The 22,170-nt window shown below is 39.2% G+C and overlaps 1 protein-coding gene across 4 annotated transcripts in view; it reads right to left on the reverse strand.

The window, feature by feature from the left end:
- Positions 1 to 1,037: 1,037 nt before the first annotated feature.
- Positions 1,038 to 22,170, reverse strand: part of KLHDC10 (kelch domain containing 10) — a 46,784-nt gene continuing 25,651 nt past the window's right edge. For all 4 annotated transcript variants that reach the window (XM_036328692.1, XM_036328694.1, XM_036328693.1 and 1 more), the window contains 8 exons: positions 14,080 to 14,301; positions 12,297 to 12,451; positions 10,054 to 10,202; positions 6,141 to 6,225; positions 5,026 to 5,092; positions 4,445 to 4,492; positions 2,033 to 2,172; positions 1,038 to 1,423 (listed from right to left, as the gene is read on the reverse strand). In XM_036328692.1, coding sequence (XP_036184585.1) covers positions 1,214 to 1,423; positions 2,033 to 2,172; positions 4,445 to 4,492; positions 5,026 to 5,092; positions 6,141 to 6,225; positions 10,054 to 10,202; positions 12,297 to 12,451; positions 14,080 to 14,301 — 1,076 coding nt within the window. In that variant the 3' untranslated portion in view covers positions 1,038 to 1,213. The remainder of the gene's footprint in view (positions 1,424 to 2,032; positions 2,173 to 4,444; positions 4,493 to 5,025; positions 5,093 to 6,140; positions 6,226 to 10,053; positions 10,203 to 12,296; positions 12,452 to 14,079; positions 14,302 to 22,170) is intronic.

Below are 22,170 nucleotides of genomic sequence, written 5' to 3' on the forward strand. Positions count from 1 at the left end.
CTTAGTTCTTCAGGAAAGATGGCCTGTGGCTTTTTCCCCCAGGACCTTTTATCCATTTACCAGACAAGTACTCACAGCACTATGCACATTAAAGCAGATGGAGAAGGAGGCGATAAGTTAAGAGAAAAATCAAGGGCCAATTGGCTTTCTAGAGATAAACCTGTCACCTAAGAAAATGGCAAGTGCATGGCCCAGAGTTAGAGAAGAAGCAAGTTCTGAAAGGAAATGGGCACCGTGACAGTCGAAGCTCTCAGCCCAGAGCAGAAGCCCTCCCGGCCCTGCTCTCCTCTGGCCTCTCATGAGCTTACATTTATGTCTCACAGCATTTGTGCCACATACTTAGGGTCTACAATTCCCCACGAAGAAGAAGCCAAAGTGATACTTGAAGCATTCATAAGCACAGGAGAATTTCAAAACTGCTCAAACAAAGAACTTGGACCACCATTGTTTCTTGATGTGAAGCATTCTCGGCGTCCTAATGTCTAAGAGCCACAGCGAACAGCACCACTGTGACACACATAAGTCTTCCGACAAGCCACCTCTAGCGAGTGCTGGCGCCACAGGGTGAAAGAAGAACTCACTCATCAAGGTTGCTGAGCTGCTTAAATTTCCTCCTAAGTCAAAATTTAGGTTTGGGTATCTCTGCAGCAAGATGTCTACCGCCGTGGCCGTCAGAACCAGCTCCTCAGATGTATCTTTGAAAGCAGTATGTTAAACACTAGCTTTCCACACCATCTGCACGTCTCTCAAGGTTAGCCTTCTTGTTCTATCCCCCAAACGTCTTGTTGCAGGATTTAAAATTTTTTAATTTTATTTTTGTTTTCATTGATGATGTTGCTTTCATTTATAGAGCATTGGCTGACATGGTCATATGTTCAAAACTTCTTTAAAAAATTCGTTATCTTATCTTGATTCATAACATTATTAAGGTACTTTCAGACTTTCCCTCAATGCATCAAGGAAAAGGGAGTATGTGAGTGTGTGTGTATGTATTGGGGTGGGAGGGAGAAAAGCAAAGAAAGAAACACAAGGGAAAGTGAGATTCCATAAACTTAAAACCAAAATCAATGTACAGAAAGGCATCTGATGTATTTTCTGAATAAGGCCTTGATCAGGGTAACCAATCCTCTTTGTAGCACATTCTACACTGCCCATAAATAAAGGAGTCTCTTTAATTTAACATTTCCAGTATCAATGAACAGTCCAGAAATCCTCATTTCAAGCGCTCGATGAGTCCCTGTGTGAGTCCAAGGTGCAGAAGCTGTGTTCGGGAGAGGTTGGCTAGGTTAGGGAAGGCCGCAAGCAGCTTCTCCCATGCCAGTTCCAGCAAGCTAGGTACCACCAGCCAGATCTTAAACAACGAGCCAGTCCGTTTGTTTTCGTGGATGTTCACCACTCCTCCATGAATGTACATGCAACCAGCCTATGAACAAATGGCAGTCAAAGAGGATAAATTCAAATGGGAGAGAAACAGACACTAAGACTAAAGAAAAAAAAATTCAAAGTGGGCTGAATTGAGATGAGGTGAAACAAAAAATTTCTCACTGATCCCAACATAGTGCAGTGATCACGACTGGTTTAAATAATGAATGAGATCATAAGGGGGAAACTATAGATTGTTTTAGACTTCAACAACTTCAACAAACATTAAGGTTTCTCTCCATTGTGCCTAATACTGGAAATATAGAGATGAAAATCAAGGCTTTTGCATTAAAAAAAAACTAGAAGAATTCTCAATAACCTGGCATCATGGGGTAAATCTATTCTGCCGTCCAGGAAACCCCTCTGATAGCACTATCAGGGCCCAAATGCTGCATGTAGCACTTCTTTTACATTTATGCTGCTCTCTTAAACTTGTATATGATGTTTTCTCCCCACTTCTCAGGAGAAGCGCGAGCTTTGGAAGAACTTTTTAAAAACACATTCTTAATCCAGAATCTGCTGATATCAGAATCTTTTTTTCTTGCTAATATTCCTAAAAAGATTTCTTTATCTGCAACTATGTAAGGAAGATATGAAAATAAAAACTTACTGGTGTAACAGCTGCGCAGTGAAAATAAACGGGCTCTGGCATGGTAGCTGGGAGCTTTACCCATTGAAAAGTCTGCAGATTCAATTTCCAGATATCTCCCAGGATCACTTCTCCATTATAGCCCCCACAAATAAACACATCTATCAAACAAAAAGAGAAAGCCAAGATCACACAAAGAAAAGGAGCCACAGCTCTAGCACACGGCTAGTTGACCTGGGACCAGTTCAGATTTCCCCAAACCACAGAGGACTTCAGCTGGGTGGGCCTCCTCATGCTGCCGCCTCGTCCCTCGATGGACACGATGTTGGGATCTTTGCTAGGACAAAGGAAGCAAACCTCTAAGGAGGCTTCATGTCTGGGTTCCGATACCTGTGGGTGCCAGGCATAGAAAGAAGTAAAAAGGTCCAGGGCACAAACAGGAGTGCACATGCTCCATAGGGGAGATGGCAATGGGGCTCCAGGTGATCAATACCATGCCAGACTTAAGGCCAGGTTTGCCTTACATAAATCTAGGCTGGGATGGTGTGGCTCAGTTGGTTGGGCGTTAGCCCATGCACCAGGAAGTTGCCGGTTCGATTCCTAGTTAAGGGTGCATGCCCAGGTTGCAGGCTTGATGCCCAGTGGGTCATGCAGGAGGCAGCCAATCGATATTCACATCGATGTTTCTCTCTTTATCTCTCTCCCTTCCTTGCTCTCTAAAAATCTGTAAACTATTTTTTTATAATATATTTTTATTGATTTCAGAGAGGAAGGAAGAGGGAGAGAGAGATAGAAACATCCATGATAAGAGAGAATCATTGATCGGCTACCTCCTGCAAGTCCCCCACTGGGGATCAAGCCCACAACCTGGGCATGTGCCCTTGACTGGAATCGAACCTGGGACCTTTCAGTTCGCAGGCCGACACTCTATCCACTGAGCAAAACTGGCTAGGGCATAAACTATTCTTTAAAGTAAATAAATAAAAGAGCAAAGCTTCTCAGCTAGGGGAACTACATTCCTCCACTGGACACCTCATGTAATCATGCAAGAAATCTGGTATCACACACTGGGTTCCCAGGGAAGAAGAAATCTGGATTTCTTTAAAAGTGAAGCATTTTGATTTTTAAGTGTTAGTAATTCAAAAAACTTTAATACACATATGAGTCAAATAAAACACATCTGCAGACCATCAGTTTGTAAACTCTTCTTTTAACGTCCTGGAAAGAATCGACTTATCTGCACGTAGAGACAAATGCTCTTTATGCAGACATTAACCTGAGGAGAAACATCTGTTGGGCTGTTCTGATTGGGGGCACAAATGAGGCTCTTCCAAGTTTTCTTCAGCCCAAAGAGGACAGTCTGAAGACCCATTTGATGTGTATTTACATCAGAGGGAAAAAACCTTCCCAAAATCAAAGTTTTTCATTGCGCCTGTTTTGTTTGTTTTTGGCTTTATGGATTCAGTTAGTTATAACTAATTAGACAACTTGTAACAAAGGCTTTGTGAGCCTTCAAATTAAATGCCCAGAACTAAGGCTGAATTCCGTCTGTACGGTGCCTGGTCTCAAAGAATCAAAATAATAGCTGTCTTATTTCAAGTCTTGATTAAGTTGAAGCCAATACTTAAACAAACGATAAAGTACACAGGAAACCATTTTGACTAGGATTCAGAAAAGTACAGCTCCGTTCATAGAGAGGCAAAGCTGAACAATGCCACTATCTGTAAATCTTATCCAAAAAGCAGAAGCATAATAAAAAGAACCTCTGTACGAGAGACGGCAGCATAATCCCGGGAAATCCAAACGAAGCTGCTGAAAGGATGCAGGCTATCAAATCAGTTATATACAACTTCCTCCCAGAAACACATGGAAGGTGCTATATCAAACTATAAAATAAGCTGTAAATTAAAAGACAGAAAGGTTATCCAAAGAGGAGTCATTTATCACGCTTAGATAAAGTAGCTGCAGCTGCTCTCTGAAGCCACACAATGCCTTTGCTGTAATATGGCCCAGGAATAAGCTCACAGTTCTGTTTGGCATCAGACAGAGAACAAAATAAACTTTACGATATAATACTCCAGAAGGAGTGATTACAGTTTTAATACAATGTTCACTGAGGTCTCTATTGTTCCCCACCATAACCACCGACATCTGCTGCGGTGGGGTGCTGAAAATCAGGGGTACAATAAAAGCTTATTTATCACCAAGTCTTGAGTTCTCTGATAACTGAAGGAACCCAAACATACGAGTTGACTTTATAAAAACTGCTGAGAGAAGCATAACTTTATGAATTTCCTCTTAAGTTGAAACTATAAGAAACAGGCTGTTCCCAGAGTTATGTGTCTTGTAAGGAGCTGCTATCATTAGGAAATAAGGCATTCTCCGTACATATAATTACAAAAATGGAACCAGAGAGTTATTTAGAACCCTTACCGTTTTTTATCTGAACACAACTGTGGCATCTTCGGGCTGCAGGGAAACCTGCCAGACACATAAGCACAGAAATTCCGTTGTTCACAGAGATTACACTGATTCGACACAGTGACAGACATCCTACGAGCAACTCACCTAAAACAACCCCTTGGCTGCAGTCAGCAAACACTGCCCAGCCCTCCAGTCCTCCCTGACGGCACTAACACAAGCCAGCGGAAGTCTCATCAGAGCGGCACAATGTTAAGGTGCAGGAAAACACACGGGGGTGGCAGAGGTCAGGCTACTAGCGGGTTTCCCAAGCCCTCTTACCCACAAACAGGCAGACAGATCTTGATTTAAGTACCTATTTCTTATCCCACCCATAATCCCTCACTTGCACAGAATTCGGCAATTCCCTTTAAAAGTCTCTGCTCAATTGCTGAAGAAGAAGAATTGGGCTCAGGAATACAAGTAATTTCTAATAACAGTTCAACAGATATTTACTTGTCATATAACTCAATAAAATTAATTTTTCCCTTCCAAAACAAGTAAAGTATAAACTACACTTGTTAAAGATAAACGGGTCAATACTATAAGTTTACCTATTTTTTCATGGGGTTTTGTTGCAATTTCCTCCCATGCATTTGTTTCAAGGTTGTATGCATGGATCTTGGAGAGAGAGAAAAAGAAGATACACACAGATAATGTTAGCTAGCCTGAAAACTGGATTTTAAACAACAGCCTGTACAAACATATATTCTTTTTTGAAAAGTCTTCTTTCCCTGTTTTTATCTGATTTATTGCTAATTCTAAGACAAAACATTAACAGTTAAAAATTAAGCACATAGATTATCTCAATATTTAAAAACAAAGAAAATAATGAAGAAAAAAATTAGAATTTTGCAACTTCCACATTTTCTACAATAAATATGTATGATTTTATAACAGAAAAAAGCAAGTGTTGCATATAAGCCTAACCAATGGACACAGACAACAGGGGGGTGAGGGCATGAGTGGGGGTTAAGGAGCAACGGGGGGATAAGGACACATATGTAATACCTTAATCAATAAAGAAATTTAAAAAAAATAAATATGCAAACTGCTTAGAAAAAAAAAAAGAAGAAAAAGAATAAAGCAAATGTTGGTAAGAAAGCACCCGAATGCAGTTTTAACCAAACTGAAAAAAGATCATTAAGGTTCCAGACAGACCAGGAGCTCTGCATCCTACTTTAGATTTCCCCTGGATGCGTGCATTTAGAACTGCCACAGGGATGGGAGAACTGAAAGCCCTTCAGAGCTCAGCTTTCTCAAGTTAGTGATGCGTGGCCCTAAAAATGCCTGTTCTTTTTAGACACAGAGCACTGATGATGATAAGGATGTGACATTCTGAGAATGCTGCTTCCAATTCCAATTAGTTGCTCCATTCAAGCTACTATTTCTTCCTTTTAGTCGTTTTCCTCATCCAGCGTGAGAGGATAATTTTCATGAAGTATATTCAATGTGCGATAATGCAGCTGTCAAATGGAGAGCATATTAGGGGCACGGAGCTCAACCTTACATGATAAAGAGCATGCAACATAAAATAGATGTTAATGAAGAACCTTTTCAAAACTTAAGATATCTATAGTAACAGAATTATCTTACTTAGCATAGCACATGCCTCCCTCTACACTTCTCCCTCTTTTCTCTCTCTCTTTTAAAAAAAATATATATATACCTTGTTTAAGGAATAAGCTGTCCAGGAAGTACCACCTCCCAAGATGTAAATCCTCTGTCCATCATGTGCAATTTCATGTCTGTATCTGAAATACACAATAAAATACGTTTATAATTAAGTGAAAAATGATCTACCTAAGATTTAGCCACTAGGCTTCTTACTGGATTATTATTTATAATAATAAATTATTAGAAATAACCTAAGTGTTTAATAATGTGAATTGGTTAAATAAATTATAGAATATACATAAAATAGATTAGTATGTAACCAGAAGATGTTGGCATACAAAATAATTAATATGTTGAGAATTAATATGTTGAGAAGTTGTTTTTATGTCACTAACTGGGGGGGGGGGGGGAGTTATATAAGAGCAGATAGGCTGTAATTCCATTAAAAATTTATAGATAATTGCAGGCTCTCTCTGGAGCAGGCCCACACCTTCCTTTCTTCCCTTTCCTGGCACCTTAACATTGTACCGCTCTGATGAGACTTCTAATGGCTTTGTGTTAGTGTGCAATAAGGAAGGACTGGAAGGGCTAGGCCAGTGGTCAGCAAACTGTGGCTTGCGAGCCACATGCGGCTCTTTGGCCCCTTGAGTGTAGCCACAAAGTTTCAATCACACTGTACGTGCATGCCCGCACGTGGTATTTTGTGGAAGAGCCATATTCAAGGGGCCGCAGTTTGCTGACCACTGGGCTAGGCAATGTTCGTTGAATGCATCTTTGCTTCTCTCCTAAATTCTAAGGGTCCCCATGAGACTTGCAACCAGGGGAGCCATGAGCAGCGCCAGCAACCCCTGAACCTGTCTCCAAGGCCGCCTTTCCTCTGACTTTTTTTTTTTTATGTATTTGGGTGCTCCTGCATTGGGTGCATATATGTTTATCAGGGTTATATCTTCTTGTTGTATTGATCCCTTTAGTATCATGAAGTGGCCTTCCTTATCTCTTGTTATGGCCTTCACTTTGAGGTCTATTTTGTCCGATATAAGTATTGCTACCCCAGCTTTTTTTTCATTTCCATTTGCCTGAAAGATATTTTTCCATCCCTTCACTTTCAGTCTGTGTGAGTCCCTTCTTCTGAGGTGGGTCTCTTGTAGACAGCAAGTGTATGAGTCATGTTTTTTTATCCATTCAGCCACTCGATGTCTTTTGGTTGGAGCATTTAGTCCGTTTACATTTAAAGTTATTATTGAAAGGTACTTGTTTGTAGCCATTTCTTTTTTTGTGTGGCTGTTTTCTTTCTGAGCTTTTTATTTCTTCTTTTTACACCAGTCCCTTTAGCATTTCTTGCATTACTGGCTTGGTGGTGATAAACTCCCTTAGCCTTTTTTTGTCTGTGAAGCTTCTTATTTCCCCTTCAAGTTTGAATGATAGCCTTGCTGGATAGAGTATTCTTGGATTCAGTCCTTTGCTTTGCATCACTTTGTAAATTTCCGTCCATTCTTTTCTGGCCTGATGTGTTTCTGTAGAGAAATCATTTGATAATCTAATGGGAGACCCCTTGTATGTAACTTTCAGTCTCTCTCTTGCAGCCTTTAAGGTTCTCTCTTTGTCCTGAACATTTGCCATGGTAATTATGATGTGTCTTGGTGTGGGTCTTTTCGCGTTCACCTTGTTTGGGACTCTCTGTGCTTGTGTGATTTTTTTTTTCTTCCCCACCTCTGGGAAGTTTTCTGATATTATTTCTTCAAATAGGTTTTCTAACCCTTGTTCCTCTTTCTGTTGTTCTGGCACCCCTATTATTCGTATGTTGTTTCGTTTCATGTTGTCCCATAGCTCCCCCTTTAAGAGGGTGCCTGAACTTTCAGCTGCCACTCCCTGGCAGACAGCACCCCACTGATTTTCACAGCTTGATGCTACGTGGATACCTTCCTCAGCTTTGGTGCTCTCTGCTGGGGAGCCCAGTTCCGGGATTAGATCCCAGAATTCTCAGTGGCACCACCCCCTGCTCCACCACCAGCTGAGATAGCTCTCCGGGACTTCAGTTCCCCTCCGTGGGTCACGTCTCTGCCCCCTCCTACCAATCTCTATGCCGGCTCCACCTTTGGTCCTTGGGTATCAGGGTTCTCTCCTGTGAGTTTTCCATTGATTATTCAGGAAGCCTTCCCATATTTCAGTTGTAATTCCAGCTTGTTCCTGGGAGCATGACCATGCAGCATCCTCCTACTCTGCCGACATTTTTAATCTCTCCTCTGACTTTTCAGTGAGCTAGCAGCAGCCCCACCATGGACCACTTCTTTCCTCTACCATTTCTGGAGAGCCAAAGCAGAGCACTGCCTAGGCGCTCTCCTGTTGCTTCTTGTGCCCCAAGCCCTGTGTCCCCAGTTTTAATAAATGTACTCTCAAAAGAAAAATAAATGATAGATACATAAATATGCAAAGAAAATGATTATAAGGTGACATCCAAAATATTCCAAAATATTAACCCTGGTTATCTCTGAGTTTAGATTTTGTTTTATATTTTCTTCATTTTGCTTATTTGTATCTTCTAGATTTTCTATAATCTTTTTGTGATAACTTTGCATAAGGAGGGAAGCTATTATAGAGATTTAAAAAGTGATCTTCCTACATTTAATTAGAAACTCTAGACCAGCGGTGGGCAAACTTTTTGACTGGAGGGCCACAATGGGTTCTTAAACTGGACCGGAGGGCCGGAACAAAAGCATGGATGGAGTGTTTGTGTGAACTAATATAAATTCAAAGTAAACATCATTACATAAAAGGGTACGGTCTTTTTTTTTTTTTTAGTTTTATTCATTTCAAATGGGCCGGATCCCGGGCCGTAGTTTGCCCACGGCTGCTCTAGACCATGGGCTTTCAAACTAAAATACTTATTTAACAGATACAAAGATACCAGGAAAATTATGCTATACAGAACTGTGAATATAATGTGAAATGCCTACCAGAACTTTTATCCAAGCAGCCTAGCTACAAGCTGAAACAATTTATAATATGTCCATAAAATAATTCAAAGAAGGCAACCATATTAAAATGCTTTGAAAACTTCATCTATCTCCTCCTTTCCATGAAGGAAATAAAATGCTGATAAAATAAATTACATAAAAATTATTCCATTTCCCAAGTCCTCTCATGGTAAGTTCTGCAAGTCAGCCCACTACTATACTAAAATAAAGATAAATTCTTCCTTAGCATCTATATACCATTTTGCTTAAAGACAACAAAGAGACCTTAGATTAAACAAAACAATTAAAAAATTATTTACTATACCCTTGCTTTTAAACTAGAGGGCAAAAGATCATTCTAAGTTTTCCAGTGAGTTTAACTCTAAGAAGCAGAAACCACTATCAGGAAAGAAAAGTGAAAGATCTAGGGTCTACTAGAAGGCAACTAGAGTGAATCATGTGCTGTCTGAGTGTTTAACAGAGAACTTGAAGAACCCTCCACCCCCTCCCTCTCTCTCTCCCTTCTTCTCTCCCTCCATACCTCCCTTCCTCTTTCTCATCCATCCATCCAATCAATTTTCATTGAGTACCACTATAGTAATGGCACTAAGCCCTATACTGATGATACAGGTGTGAGCAAATGAGCCAAAGAATCAAAATATACAAATTAAGATGGAAAATTAAAAAAATAACTAGAAAGTAATTGTTTTGCCTGTGATATGAAATTTAGTTACATTACTACCATTGGTTTCTTCTTCAAAGCGTTACTATCTTCCTAATGCAGGAAAAGTTGAGTATAAGAGAAAATAACATGAAAAAAAATTCTAGAGCTCAGAGGGAAATATCACTCCCTTACCAGGAGATCCTTCTTTAATGATGAACTGGAATGTAACAACCAGTTAGCTATTTTAACCAGGCCAAAGGATTTTCTTCAAACCGTATTACCAATATGTGGAAAAAAGTCAAATCTTAGGAAGAAAGAATAAATATGCTTTAATCTTAGAACCTTACCTCTCTTCTGGAAGATCACAGGATAGGTTGTTTGGTTTCAGTTGTGTCCACTCTCTGGTATTAAGATCTAATTTGTGCAGGTCTGTGCTGTAAATATAGCCAGTTGTCCCTCCAAAGACATAAAGGGAGCCATTGATGATAGCCATGGCCTGAAAAACAGGGAAAGGTGAAAAAGACTGACTCGTTAGCACTTGATTAAAGAATATAAACTTATTAAATACCCCCAAATCAGGTTTTATGAAATTCTCTTGTATTTTTAAAAAATATTTTTATTGATTTCAGAGAGAGGAAGGGAGAGGGAGAAAGAGACAGAAACATCAATGATGAGATAGAATCATGGATTGGCTGCCTCCTGCATGCCCCCTACTAGGGATTGAGCCCAAAACCTGGGCATGTGCTCTGACCAGGAACCGAACCGTGACCTCCTGGTTCATAGTTTGACACTGAATCACTGAGCCACACCAGCCAGGCCTCTTGTATTTTTTTAACCTTCTAAAACAGAAGACCCTTAATGAACTAAAGATTTTAGAGAACACAGAGATTATTTTTATTTTGAGAGAGAGACGGGATAAAAGAGGGAGGAACATCGATGTGAGAGCAAGACACTGATCAGCTGCCTCCCATATGCCTCCCAAAGTGGAGCCCCAAACCCAGGCATCGTGGGAATCCAACAGGCAACCTTTCAGTGCATGGGAGCCACACGAAGCTACACTAGCCAACTGAGCCGCACTGGCCAGGGCACAGAGATTATTTTTAGAAAGGTAAAGTTTACTCAACTGGAAAGCCAGTTCCACCTAGATTGGCAAGGGGGTCAGAGGATCATTAGGGCTTCTAGTCAACCAAAGAATTTATAGATCATGGATGTGAGCATTTTCATTAAAAACTGCTTCTCGCCCGGCCAGCGTGGCTCAGTGGTTGAGTGTCAACCTATGGACCAGGAAGTCACAGTTCAATTCCCAGTCAGGGCACATGCCCTGGTTGCAGGCTTAATCCCTAATGTGGGGCATGCAGGAGGCAGCCAATCAATGATTCTCTCTCATCATTGATGATTCTATCTCTCTCTCCCTCTCCCTTCCTCTCTGAAATCAATAAAAACATATATTTTAAAAAGAAAAAGAAAACTGTTTCTCTTCCTAAGCAATTTGAAGAAAAATGCTCTCAAGCAGAAGGAGCAGAAATGAAAATAAGCCACCAGAATTCCTTAGGTAAGATCTACTAGTAGAGTTGACAGTCAGTCCCCAAAACTTGACGTTTTCCACCAGACTCTCTTCTTCAAAGTAAGTTTGGCTATTTTTATTGTCATTTCTTAAGAGTTTAAATGCCTCCTGTTGTGAAATATAGAGTTATCCAGTATGTGCCTCTACACATAGCCAGAAGCTATTATCAGTACTGATGTCAGCCAGTCAAGTAAGAAACAAAGACTGATTATTTTAAGCTTAGCCATTATTCTCAAAGGGTCTCTGATGTATGGTGAGTTGCACCCTAACTTTTTGGACATATCGTTTCAAACCTAGGTTTGAAGCACTTGAACCTAACTGGAAACTAATCTCTACATACTGTGTTTTAGCTCAGATCTTAACTAAGTGCAGGGATCACATTCTCTGCTACTTAGGTCAAAAAAAAAACTTCAAAGAATCCTTTCACTCTAAAGATGACAAGACCCAGACCATATGGAGCCCAATTTCTTGTTGGGGATGGGAGTGAAGGTGGGGTGGGGTCCTGACATTTAAGAAACTTCCATACAGGTCTACATCATAATCCTAAATTGGATTAGAAATAAAGGAGAGAAGGCAAGATACCAGATTTACAAATTACAATTTCACATCAGAACTGAAAAAACAAGTATTAACTACAGTGAATTTACTCTCCACTTAAACAATTGGTAGTGCCCTGGCTATGTGGCTCAGTGGTTGGAGTGTTGGCCCGTGTACTGGGTTCCATTTTGGTCAACAGTACGTACCTGGGTTGCAGGTTTAATCCCCAGCCCTGGTCCCTGGTCAGGGTGCATGCGGGAGGCAACCAATCAATGTGTCCCTCACATCGATGTTTCTCTCTTTCTCTCTCCCTTTCCCTCCCTTCCTTCCACTTGCTCTAAAAATTAATGGGAAAAATATCTGCGGGTGAGGATTAACAAAAACAAACAAACAAAAATTGGTAGTAATATAAAGATTCTGACATTGTTTGTTCCCAGAACTAGAAAAATCCAAACAAATAATCCACCATGACCAGCCATAGATTGGTACCTGTCCATATATACGACTGGGTTTCTTCCCCCGACAGCTGAGTAAAGCCCATCTCTTATACTTCACATTACAGACATGGACATCATTTCCGTTGCTCTCACCAAATGGGATGCCTGTACCTCCAAACACTAACAGGTTGTTTCCATGCAGCACAACTGGGGAAGAAGCACAAATTCCGTTTATGTACTGGGTACCTAAAATGTATTCCCACACAAACTCAGAATATCTGAGAAACTCAAAATGTCTGCTTAAATGCCCTCAGAAAATAGCTCAAACCACTGACATCTAACTACTACAGAGTTCTGCAAAAAAGGATCTAATTCATGCTATATGGAATATATCATACTAGAGGCCCGGTACATGAAATTCATGCACGGGGTGGGAGGTGTGTCCCTCAACCCAGCCTGCACCCTCTCCAACGTGGGATCCCTCTCACAATCCAGGACTGCTGGCTCACAACCACTCGCCTGCCTGCCTGCCTGATTGCTCCTAACCGCTTCTGCCTGCCAGCCTGATCACCCCCAACCACTCCCCTGCCAGCCTGATCGACGCCTAACTGCTCCCCTGCCAGCCTGATTGACACCTAACTGCTCCCCTGCTGGCCAGATTGCCCCTAACTGCCCTCCCCTTCCAGCCTGGTCACCCCCAACTACCCTCCCATGCTGGCCTGGTCACTCCTAACTTCCCTCCCTTGCCAGCCTGGTTGCCCCTAACTGCCCTCCCCTGCAGGCCTGGCCACTCCCAACTGCCCTCCCCTGCTGGCCTGGTTGCCCCCAACTGCTCTCCCCTGCTGGCCTGGTCGCCCCTAACTGCCCTCCCCTGCTGGCCTGATTGCCCACAACTGCCCTCCCCTGCTGGCCATCTTGTGGTGGCCATCTTTGCCCACATGGGGTTGGCCATCTTGTGTGTTGGAGTGATGGTCAATTTGCATATTACCTCTTTTTAGATAGGGTAACAATATTGAATGATATGAACTATAGTACACCACTACTGCTCAGGACAATGCAAGTGTACAACGAAACAGAGGAAAATGAAGTATCATCTTTGTCCAGCAAAGACCAGTGGGACTCAGAATGAAAGGGTAAAAGAATCACTGTTTTTGCCAGGGGAATGATCTCCACATTTGATCACAGCTGGTAACTTTGGTGTTCTTCTCTGTATCTCTTCTATTCTTGCCAACACACACACACAGTCACACATACCTTCCTTCCTTCTCTGATGGCAAATACTCCCAAAATAGTTCTACCATATTATTTCCATGGCATTTTTACCACTCTTTCAATAGAGTGTCAGAGTCAACAGCATGGGCTCTAGAACCAGCAAAAAGCTAGGTTTAAATTCCTGTGTGACCCCAGGAAAGTTACTTAATCTCTAAATTAAATCTTCACAATAACCCTGTGAGGTAGGAACTATTATCTTCTCCATTTTATAGATAATGAAACAGAAGGGGTAAGTGGTTTAAATCACTTGTTGAAGGTTTCCTAAAAAGAACCTTGCCAAATTAGCATTCAATCCCGGCAGTTGGCTCCAGGGCCTGTATTCTTAGCCACTACCCAGAGGGCCTCTCTCAGCCTCAGCTTCTTCATTTGTACCATGGCAATATATCCAGTACCTGCAGTAGGGATGTTATGAAAATTAAATTGATACCATGTGTGAACTATCCATGAACAGGGTTTAATCATATTACAGTGTTACTATAAATTATTAACAAAGAACAAGTGACATTGAACAGGACCTCTCAGACAGTTCGTGAAGTCAAAAGTTCAGAACTGCTTGCACTCACGTGACATAGATGCCAATTCCCGGGGCATGTACCCATCTGTGCCCATCTGGTGCCATACTCCTGTAGCAAAATGATATCGCCAAAGCTCCCTGAAGAGAGGATAGTCTTCATTATCTGGCCCTCCTGATTCATCATAATCTGGGTTATAACCTCCAAATACATATAGATTGGTATTATCTGCCACACAACGATGTCCACTTCGTGCAGGTGGAGGTCTGTGGCCTAGGAGAGAGGAGGACAGTTTTCCACAGATGGTCCAGCAGATTAAAAGCATAAACAAAATTTGGTAACAATCTTTTTAGCTTTAAAATGGATCAGGGAAGATTTATAACATGGATGTACTTTTTATTTGCTTGGGTTATTTTATACATTCCCACACACTAAAGATTTTAGGGAGCTGGTCTCCATTTCTATTTCATATGACTACTTTCAGATTTTCATAACTGTAAAAAGATTTTTCCCAAGGGAGGCAAAATAGCGTTATAAACTCAAGCAAATGACTGATAACTTGAAATTTTCAAGAAACGGAAGAGAAGGGGTTTAATAATCCAAAAGCTAAAAGGATAAATTTTCTTATTTCCTTAGAGGAGAAAAAAGCACAGGCCAACTAAATTTAACTGAAAATATTAGAAAACTACATAAATATAATCACAAATGTGAATGAGTCATGTATAAATAAAAATACACACACATAAAACCTATTATTTTTCCACAATATATAATAATTCACTTAAAAAGAAAACTGGTTTTTCAATGAGTTACAGCAAAATGTAGAATTTAAATACTCCAGATATTCTGTCAGTTAACAAAAAATATCCTTATATTTATCTAAAAGAGCTCTTAATGAGAGCTCCACACTAGGAAAAGCTATTTCTACAATTATATTTGAAAGCTTTCTGAAGTTTCAATTATGTCAACCAGTTCACTAAAAATTATTTCGGGATTATTTTAGAGTAAAAAAAAATCCCAAAACTTTACATTATTTCTATTATCCTTATAATTTTTATACCAGTCTACACAAACCCTTACATAGCTGCAGAACCAAATATGCTTAAATATATATATTGGATGGTAAGAAGCTACTACTGTATAGTTGACTGTTACCCTAAAGACTTATCTACTTTCACATATTAGGAGTAAATACTAGTATGATGTTAATTAATATTTAGGACAATGCTGGATACCTAATAAGCATCTGTTATATAAATAAACATTTATTACCAACCTAACGTAAGACTCATATATTTATTTTTTAAATTATAATTCCACTTCCTAGGGTATGCTTTTAAACAAGAACTGAACGAAAATTGTACAGATCTAGAGAAACCAGAAAACAAACAAACCACAAAGTGTTGAACACTCAAGTCCAAACTATCAGTCCTGATTCTTTAATGGTTCCTTACTGCTCAACGTCCTCAACCAGCAATTTAGAGCCTTTCACGACCTAGTCTTGTCCTGAGCTCTTACACTCCTGCTTGTTTAAATCTGTCTCTCTGCTCGGGAAACTGAGTCCTTCCCTTAGACCTTGGCCTGGTCTGCCTACCCTTCAATGTCTAGTTGTGGAAATACCTCCAAGTACAGCCCATACACTCCTTCTCATCAGAAAACTAAACAAACCCTAGGGCCCTTATAGTTCAGTACCCTAGTACTCAAATATTAGGGTATACAGGTACAATTAATAAGATTATTATACCATAATTATGTAAATACATGCATACATATAATATTAGGCAAACTATAATCAGAAAATTTACTCATGAGCTGTGAATACTTCAGGTAAAGAACTCAATTTCTCTTTTTAGGAATCCTGAAACATAGAAAGTGTGGTGTGAAAGAAAGAGCAAGGGCTCCTACAAATGTCTAGATTTGAACCCAGGTTCTTTCTGTTACCTTGAGCAAGTCACTGACCCTCACTAACTCTCAGTGTCCTCATCACAGATGTATTATACCGGACTCTCTCACTCACAATTATGTCTTTGAGATTCATCCACGTTGCTGGGGGTAAAGGTCACCTGTTAATTTCCATTGCCAAATAATATTTCCTTGTATAAATATATACCACAATTTATCCAGTCTACATTGTAGGAATGGACACTTGGGTTGTTTCAAATTAGTGGCTCTTAATGCTATAAACATTTTTTGTACATGTTTTCAGGTGCACGGGGCCCACACTTGTTGGCTATAAATCTAAAAATGAAATTTCTGAGTCAGATGTATGAAAATCTTTACCTTTACTAAATAAGGCCAAACTTTTGTTTACAAAATACTTAGTATTGGTATTGTAGTTTTAATTTAGCAATTCCTGTGGGTTTGTAGACCTATCTCATTGTGGTTTTAATGTGCATTTCTCTCATTACAAATGAGGTTGAACACCTTTTCATGTTTATTGGCCAACTGAATTGTTCCTTTTGGGAAGTGCCTGCTTAACCTTTTTATACATTCTTCTATTGAGATGTCTTTTTTTTTTTTTTCACTGATTTGTACAAATTTGTATGTATGCTTGAGATACATTCACTTTTCACCCTATGTATTTCCATATTATTTGAATTTTAATAAGCACATACTATATACTTATAAATTTCAAAACAAAAATTTAAAAGATCTTTAGCAGTGTTACTTTATCCCTACCCACACTTTGTTTAAATCATCTGAAATGTTACAGAATGTTAGATACATACATACACACACACATATATTAGTATTATTATTCTATATATTTAGAAATCTTTTCTCTTTTTTTTAAGTTTTTGTTGATTTCAGAGAGAGGGAGAAGGAGAGGGATAGAAACATCAATGATGAGAGAGAATCATTGACTGGCTGCCTCCTGCACTCCCCCTACTGGGAATCGAGCCCACAACCCAGTCATGTGCCCTGACTGGACTCCAACCATGACCTCCTGATTCATGGGTCCGACACTCAACCATTGAGCCACACTGGCCAGGCTAGAACTCTTTAACTTTTATATGAGGCTTCACAGTTCCTTAATTTAGATGCAACTCTAAGTTTTATTGTTTGCTCCTTTGCACAATACTGCTTCTTATATCCAAAACTTTCTTTCTTAGATTTTCCATTTTACCAGGAGTACCTCTTCAAGTAATTTTCTCAAAAAGAGTGTATGTCATAAACTTTCAGAGTTCTTATTTATTTTGACCCCTATTTAAACATTAGTGAGGTTGGGTATAGTTCTGCCTTCAAAATAATTTCCCCTCAGAACACTAAAAGCAACCCCTAGCTGGTTGCTCAGTGGTTAGAGCGTCAGCCTGTGGACTTAAGGGTCACAGGTTCGATTCTGCTCAAGGGAACGTACCTCAGTTGCAGGCTCGATCCCCAGCCCGGTCAGGGCATGTGCAGGTGGCAACCAATTGATGTATCTTTCTCACATTGATGTTTCTCTCTCTGTGTCTCTTCCCCTCCCTTCCACTCTCTCTAAAAATCAATGAAAAAATATCCTCAAGTGAGGGTTAACAAAAAAAAAAAACAGTAACACTGAAGGCAAACTAGTTTACAGGTAAGAAATGCAACACCAGTCTGCTTCTTAGTCTTGAGTCTTTCTCTATAATCTGAACTTTATCTCTGGAATCATGAACAGTTCAGTAATGTATAGACAGATGCTTTTGTTTGTTGTTGTTGTCTTCCAGCTTGTTCCCTAGTGGGCCCTTTATACTTGAAAACTCAGAATCTTTATTCAACGTAGAAAGAAATACTCTATTTTCTCCCTTCCTCTGTCCTTCCTTTTGTAACGCTATGAATGGATACTGGATCACACAGAACAGTCCTCAAAGTATACTTTTCCTATGTACTTTCTTTTTTTGTCTTCTTGCTTTATGGTCTGGATATTTCCTTTGCTTTATTTTCATAAAGGTTGGCCTTAAGCCTATATATTATTTAAGCCTCCAACTGCATATTTATTTCAGCAATCAAGTTTTCAATATAGAACTAATTCTTTAGTCATTCCTTTTTCTGCACGGTATTGGTTTATTTATGGATCCAATTACTCTTGACTGAGGAAACCTCCTATGATCAGAACTTCCTAAAGTTCCAATCTGCTTCATCATTACCTCTGCTTTCAACACGGCCAGCTATTTTATTTGTTCATCTTAGTCACCCTCTTTCAAGTCTCGTTTCCCTCAAATATCTGGTCATCTATTCATATTAATAAATGAAGGACTATATTGATTGACAATTGTAGGAGATATGGGTTTCCTCAATAGTTGTGTTGCTGTCTCCAAATCTCCATGAAGAGAGAGAAGTAGGGGAAATAACTGTTTTAGAGACAGTCCCTTAGTTATTTGCCCTAATATTTCATCTTTCTCAAACCTTCTCCTTCCTTCTACATTTGCTGACTCTAGGCTTAGAGTTTCAGAAAAGGGGCCCTACTAAGAAATTCTCCTGACTTCCAGCATGCCCCGGGAGCACTCATTGAGGTTGCATTTTATTCTGTTCTCGTTTCTCAATCATTATAATTCCAACTACTTTCTATTACCCTGAAATTCCACCAATTTTCTGGTATAATAACAATAATAAGAACGATAGCAGCTAACATGAATTGGCTAAATGGAAAAACTCTCTTAGGTGTTCTTTGCTCATACTCTCTCTCTTGAGCCTCACAACAACTCTAGGAAGTAGGTACTATTATCATTATCCTAATTATTTTTGTTGTTGTCAATCCTCACCCAAGGATATTTTTCCCCATTGATTTTTAGAGAAAGTAGAAGGGAGGAGAGAAAGAGAGAGAGAGAGGCGACATATCAACTGGCTGTCTCCCACACTCACTCTGACAGGGGCCGGGGATCAAACCTGCAAACCAAGTACATGCCCTTGACCGGGAATTGAACCAGAGACCCTTCGGTGAGCAAGGCTGATCACACTGGCCAACACCATCCTAATTTACAGCTGAGGAAATTGAGCCCCCCAAAATAAGAAACTTGCCCAAGTCACACAATAGGTAAATGTCAGAGCCTGGATTCAGACCTAGGTAACCTGACTTCAAAGCTTCCCTTTTCCATTTTCCAGTACAATTATGATTTCTTTTTCATATGTCAGTTTTGTCATTTTCAGTAATATCTGAAAAGCATGGAAAGGTAAATGGGTATGTTAGGTTCATCAAAGGAACTCATTGTTTTCACTGTATCAGTATTGTTTTCACACCACACAATTTTAATTGGTAGAAATGTATTTTAGAGATGGCACAAGATTGAGTGAAGGACTCTAGTGGTAGAAAACAAGCCATATGCATTAGTGTTCAATCAGTATCAACACAGGTAATGTGGAGGATTCCCAAAATGAGAGACCTAGAAGTGGAAATTTCAAAAGCATAGATAAGGTTTTTTTAATCTAAGTAAACACTAAACAGCAGCATTTCCATATTCTCAGAAACTCATTTATTTACTGTCACCACCACCAAAGAGAAGTTGAAATGTACTACATTTTAGTCCCATCCTATCCCCTGTCAGTGGCCTTACAAATAATACAATTCCACTCAAAAGCACTGTCCCTGCCCTTATAGAGCTTACAGTCTATGGCAGGCATAAACAAGTAAACAACTATAATTCAGTGTGATAAGTGCTATGATACAGGCGGGTACACAGGGTGCCATCAGAACAAAGAGATGGGCCTTCCAAGACGGTTTCCCAGGAAATAACTCATAGACTGAGTGTTCAATCTAAGAGTTAATCTCCCTAAACCACTATTATTGGTTTGGGGAGATTAAACTAAATTTGTCATCTTTCACCTCAGTCTGCTCCTCCATCCATCTATATAACACCTTGTGACAAGCACAATGGTCCATACAGAAAGCTGGAAGCTTTCTTGACTTTTCCCTCCTCCTCTTCAATAAGTCGTCTCAACTAATTCCACTTCCTTAGATTTCAAATCAATTCCCTCCTCTCTATTCCTACTATGACTGCCTTACTTGTAGCTGCCATCATTTCTCACCTTAATAATTAATTATAATCACCTTGTCACTGGCCTTTCAATTAAATTTCTTCACTAATTGAAAAACAAACAGATCCTGAAAACTCCCATTCGGTGGTGCCCCACTTGACCTGGGCCCTCTCCAACTTCTCTCCACACTCTTTCCCACTAAGCTGGACTTCCTGCAGTTCTCTGAAAGACCATGCTGTTTTGCCTGATTGCCTTTACTCAAGCTGGTTGGTCCTGTGGTTTGAGATGTTCCAACACTCCCTTCCTAACACGCACTCAGCCTTTAAGTACATCTCTTCTGAAAGGTCATCCTAATGGCCACCCTCTCTCCATCCTCCCACGAGCTTGGCCAGGTACCTCTTCTGTATGCTCCCATATCATACTACCTCATCAGGACACTTATCACAAAGAATTGCACTCAATTTATTCTGTAACTGTTTCTTTACCTGATTCTCTATTATCTAGATCACTGAGCTAGCACAGTGCCTGTTAGTTAGGAGGCAATCAAGAAATACTGAACAAATGAAAGAATGAACGAACGAACGAACGAACGAAGATAGTTAAGTCTGTGAAAGCTGATGCGATAACTAAAGGAGATAATGGAGAGGACAGAACGTTGAAGTAATACCCACCTTTAGTGGGTAGGAAGAAAGAAGCTAGTGAAGGAAACAGAATGAACAATCAAAGAAGTAGGAAGAAAACATCTGGGATTGTACAGTAAACTAACCCAAAAGAAGAGAAATCTAAGAAGGTGCAGGTGGGTCAACAGCATCAAACACTACGAACAGGTCAAAGAAGGTATGAACTAAGACAAGGCCACTGATTTAGAGGTGGTCACTGGTGGCCTTGCTATTGCTAATACTGAGTTTACTCCTGCCTCATTCTTAGTACTGTCAGAGACCGTCTTTCTCAGCCATTGTTTGAGGCAATTTAGGGCTGACAAAATAATCAAAGGTATAAAACTTACCTGTGCTAATCTCCTTTTTTCCATGATTAAAAAATTGAAAAACAGAGAATACACAGAAGTAAATCCCACCATCCAGATATAACACTACTTCCTTTGTATTTTTTATGTTTATATTTGTATAAAATTGATATTATATTAAATTGTATATCCTAATTAAACAATTTCTTAATTACATTTTAAATTTAGTCAGCCTAAGTTAGCTTTCTCATTGTAAATCAATAAATTAACATTCTAATTTATAACACAAAAAAGAAAATGATGTTACAGAATTAAATGTGCCTGCTTGGCCATGTGTGTGCACTATGTTCTTTTTGTCACATAACACTAAAATTACCTCTTAATTTGTATCAATAAAATAATTTTTTGATGCTAACGGGTAGCACACCACCTTAAGTATCTTATCTTGACCCATTTAAAATAGATTTTATTATTTTCAAATTCTGGAATTTGGCTGTTAAAATAGGTAGGTACTAAAAACATCTATAGCAGCAAGGTTTTTTTTAGTTTTTTAAAATATAATCTCTTTAGTTAAAATCAGATACACTGATTTATAAGTAATTTAATAAAGTCTAAATTACAACATTAAGCATGCTTATCTGACAATTTATTAATCTAGAAATAGTGTGAACCAGAGTTTTCAATTCTCTTCTGAAATTTTCTTTTTTCACTATGGAGTTATTTTTTGTAGAAAAATATTAAAAATAGAAGGTATGCGGGGGGAAATGGGAGATATCAGTAATACTGTCAATAATGAAAATTTTAAAAATTAATAAATAAAAATAGAAGTGAGGATTACAAGGTCGAAGAATGTGAACATTTTTAAGGCTTTTGATACATAGTGGCAAACTGAATTTAAAAAGGCTGTATTAAATTTACACCTTCTTTAATATATAAGCTTCATTTTCCCACAACCTTGCCAACACTGGGTATTCTTATTTTTAGTCTTTGCAAATCTAAGAGGTGAAAATGATATCTATTATTTGAATTATCATGCTTATAACAATAGTGAAATATTTGTTCATATTTATTGAACTTTCTTTTTTTATCAACTGATATTCTTTTACCTATTCATGTTCTTTTACCTATTTTTCTAGTGGGCATGGGCATTTGTTTTTTAAACTGTTGATTTACAAAATCTCTTTATATATTCATAATATTAACCATTTGTTACAAATACTTCCCCTTATATCTTTTTATTTATT

The sequence above is a fragment of the Myotis myotis genome, unplaced genomic scaffold, assembly GCF_014108235.1.
Source record: "Myotis myotis isolate mMyoMyo1 unplaced genomic scaffold, mMyoMyo1.p scaffold_m19_p_11, whole genome shotgun sequence".
NCBI classification, from domain to species: Eukaryota; Metazoa; Chordata; class Mammalia; order Chiroptera; family Vespertilionidae; genus Myotis; species Myotis myotis.